We start from the raw sequence: 3,791 nt of genomic DNA on the forward strand, positions 1-3,791 counted from the left end.
GCTGAACCCTTTCTCTGTTTCTTACTGGTTTCCCTCATTCTCTCGTCAGTGATTTTTCTTTTCCAAGTTGAGTCCTAATCTTCAGTTGTCAGGTACCAGTAGCCACCCTGAGGAGAGCCCAGAAGGAGTCCTTGCCCAGTGAGGCTTATCTTACACCCCATCTTATCATTTTGCTTCTTAGTGTTTTTTATAAATCTTTTGCTAGAGTTGAATTGTAACTACGGGACATTCCTCATGCTGTGACATAAGATAACACTTACATTATCTTTTTGGTTTTATAGGTAATTTGATAAATAAATGCATTGAAAATATCATTCTTTGATATATCAGAATGATTGATAACACTGTGATTTTGTATTTAGTTTACTTCCTACTGTCACCCGGAAGGTAGCTCTGACCTATGAATGGATTAAAAAAAATCATCTTTACCTCTGTGCTGATTGATAGTTTCTTCTACTTCCTGACTAAAGAAATGCTTCTTGTGTATTTGGTGGTTGTTAGGTAATGTAATTCCTATAATTACTGCTCTTCCAACTGCAGGTGTTCCAGAAGGAAGAGATTGAACCCTTGCAGGTTAAACAGCAGGATGTAAACTGGTTAGGTCAAGGCCTTATTCAGAGTGCTGCTAAGAGCACCAGCACTCAGGGCTTGGAGCAGGATCTGGACGATGTCAATGCACGGTGGAAGACTCTCAATAAGAAGGTAATTTTCTTTTTCCTTCCCTCTGCTATTGTTTCTGTTGATTATTCATTAGCATTTATTGTGACTAGTATTAGCATTAATACGTATTAATCATATTTATTGTAGCCAAACTTTCCTTAGTGTGTCTGCTCTTATATTGCTATAAATTGGATGGCTTGGGACCAGCAGTTAGCGTAATGGCTATGTCACTGAACTCTCATGTTTTAGACCGCGGTTCGAGTCCCGGACCCGTTGACTTAAATTCAGGCCAGGCACGTGTGCATGTGTGCCCAAGATCCCGAGAGGAGAATGGAGGAGAAGGGATTGCAGCGTGACCATCCCCCCTGGGGGGTGATTTCTCGCTTTCTGTCTCTCTATCTCTCTCTGTCTTTCTGGCTAGCGCACATGCCCTATAGCGAAAACCTCTCCAAAAAAAAAAAGAAAGAAAAGAAAAGAAAAATTGGATGGTTCAAACGTAGGCGCTAACAGGTGCTAGACAGGGAGCATAAATGAAAAAAGCGAACTGGGTGAAACAAGGTCTCTACCTACTGTTACCTCGACTTTGATAGGGACATGTGTACAGACACAACAGTGCAAGTGTGATGGCAGGTGGCCACGATCCTTGGGGCTGTGTTGAGAGGGCACATGCCTCTTAGCCCCAGCTAAGTCACTGACATGTATGGATGTAGGCTCATCATTGCTAGATATTCTGCTTACTTTCAAAAGAACCTGCAAATCTTTCTATGTGAAACCTTCTACTTTTCAAATGTTGGCAACTTTTGTAGTTTCACAGTATATAGTAGATCAGCACTGCACGTGAAAGAAGCTGTGTGTCTAATGGTTCTGGACTAAGGATTTGCCACCCTCACCGAAGACTTCTAAATTCCACATATTATTTACTTATAAGATGTAGACCGTGCCTTTTTCTATATTTCCATTAAAGAAAACATGAGAAATAATCCTCTGATATCTTAGGGTGATAATGTTGATACACAATGACTGGCAGTTCTTTGTGTGACATAAATTATCAGAAAATTATTATGGGATGGCAATGCTTGTCTGGTGGTGATTGTGGTGATATCTTGAGGTTTCACCTGCGTTGAAATCTTAAGCAGCTGCCAGATCGTGGAGTCTCATTTCTCATTCTTTAAAACCCCCCTCATGTTATAGTGTTTCTTAAACACGATCGTAATGCAGTGTCAGGTATAAATATATTCCATAGTGTTTAGAATATTTTGCCAACTACTTTTTCAGTTCAAAAGGAAAAGAGCTATGAGAAGGGCAATAGGATATTTCTGTAAAGGAACAGAGACTCCATTTACTAGAAGACGAAGGCCCTGGTTTGTCAAGAGAAGACTCGAGAGCTTGGAGCTAGCAGAATTTAAGCAGATATTTTATTGTTATTATGCCTAGCAAAATATAATTCTGATTCTCTCTGCTATAATAGTTACTTTTCCCAAAAGTTCATGTATTTTATTCACACATGTGTGCATGAAAGAGACGGGGAGGTGGTGGTAGGGGAAGAAGCCGTCTCAGCAGAGTCTCGTCCCATTGTGAACCTCGTTCCTGGGCCCTCCAGCTCACGAGGATATTGGACATGTGTGCTCAGCCCTGGCATATGTTCAAGCTGATCTGGAGAGCCAACACTACCCCTCAGCTTGCTGTTGACTGCACTACCAGGCTGGACCTAGAATAATTTTGCTTCTTTTTTTTTTTTAATTTTTTTTAAACTTTAGTCTTTTTTCCCCCCCAATCATTATCCCTAAGACTCATCAGTAGGAAATAAAAAATGAGTGTCAGGGATGATGATAAAAATGACCAATGCAAAGATCAGTCTTCAGTATTGACTCTTTGGGATAATAACCTTAACTTTGTGCTTATCTTCATGGCTTACTTGCTAAAGGCTGACTGTTTTGCACTCCTGTCTAGCCCATTCTCAATGCTTTGGGTAAATTTTAAGTGAAAAGGAGAACAAGATTTGTGACCAAATGGGAAAATAAGCATGAGAAGTGGTGACCGGTAGGCAGATTTCATTATTTTATGCAGCAAGTAAATAAGTTGAAACCGTTGGGACTTTGCAGGTGGCTCAGCGGGCAGCCCAGCTGCAGGAGGCTCTGCTGCACTGTGGGAGGTTCCAGGATGCCCTGGAGTCCTTACTCAGCTGGATGGTGGACACCGAGGAGCTTGTAGCCAACCAGAAACCCCCATCAGCCGAGTTCAAAGTGGTCAAGGCCCAGATACAAGAGCAAAAGGTAAGTCAGTAATGCTTTTGATTTGTCCCCTGTATTAAATCCTAATAATGAGGGTAAAAGTTTACCATGTGACGTTAACAGGATATCCTAGTTAACTGGTTCACACTGCTCTAGATATGATTTTGTTAGTCATTCAACAAATGGGCCAGTCATTGTTCCAGATGCAGGGGATACATCACTGAATAGAAAAGATGAAGATTTCTCATTGAGTTTAAAGTCTAGTTTAAAGTCTAGGAATCAGGTCATGTGGGAGTCCAGCTCCTTATTCCCTACATACTGCTGCTCCCTGATTACATAATGACTTAACCTAACCTGTGTCAAGGGAGTTTATTTCATCCCCTTCTTTGTGTGTGTGTGTGTGTGTGTGTGCTAGAGGGAGTGGAGTGAGTATGTGCTCATTATAGAGAGAGGCAGAGGAAGAGGAGAAGGCACCTCCCATGGGGAATGGTCACACTGCAGTCCCTCCTGCTTCTCCATATTGTCACAATTTGGGGCACACATGCACACATGCCCAGCATGTTTCTTAAGCTAGTAGCGCCAGGACTCAAATTGTGTGGTTGAGCCTGTGGCATCTGGCTGCCTTAACTATCGGGCCACAGAGCTGGCTGTCTTCTTCATCATCTTATACTTCTCTTTCCTGTGCTGTTAACACGGTGTCTCTGCGTAGCAGTAGTTCATTAACTGTTGAATATTTTCTTGATTAGATTAGAGCAAGGGAATCCTGAGTTCTGGCTCCTTATATCAAACTCCATTGCAGGTATCTTGAAATGTTTGATTAGAATTAAATTGAATATTGCTTTTGCTCTTAAATCGTAAAATATTGGTCTTATTTAGTCAGTTATGGGACATGCCCCACCC

The 3,791-nt window shown here is 41.5% G+C and overlaps 1 protein-coding gene across 1 annotated transcript in view; it reads left to right on the forward strand.

Moving 5' to 3' along the window:
* DST (dystonin) overlaps positions 1-3,791 on the forward strand; it is a 576,919-nt gene that overhangs the window by 472,630 nt on the left and 100,498 nt on the right. The window contains exons 56-57 of the mRNA XM_014588047.2: positions 541-702; positions 2,763-2,933. Of these exons, the coding sequence (XP_014443533.1) occupies positions 541-702; positions 2,763-2,933 (333 nt within the window). The remainder of the gene's footprint in view (positions 1-540; positions 703-2,762; positions 2,934-3,791) is intronic.

The sequence above is a fragment of the Tupaia chinensis genome, unplaced genomic scaffold (genome assembly GCF_000334495.1).
Source record: "Tupaia chinensis unplaced genomic scaffold, TupChi_1.0 Scaffold000256_1, whole genome shotgun sequence".
Classification (NCBI taxonomy): Eukaryota; Metazoa; Chordata; class Mammalia; order Scandentia; family Tupaiidae; genus Tupaia; species Tupaia belangeri.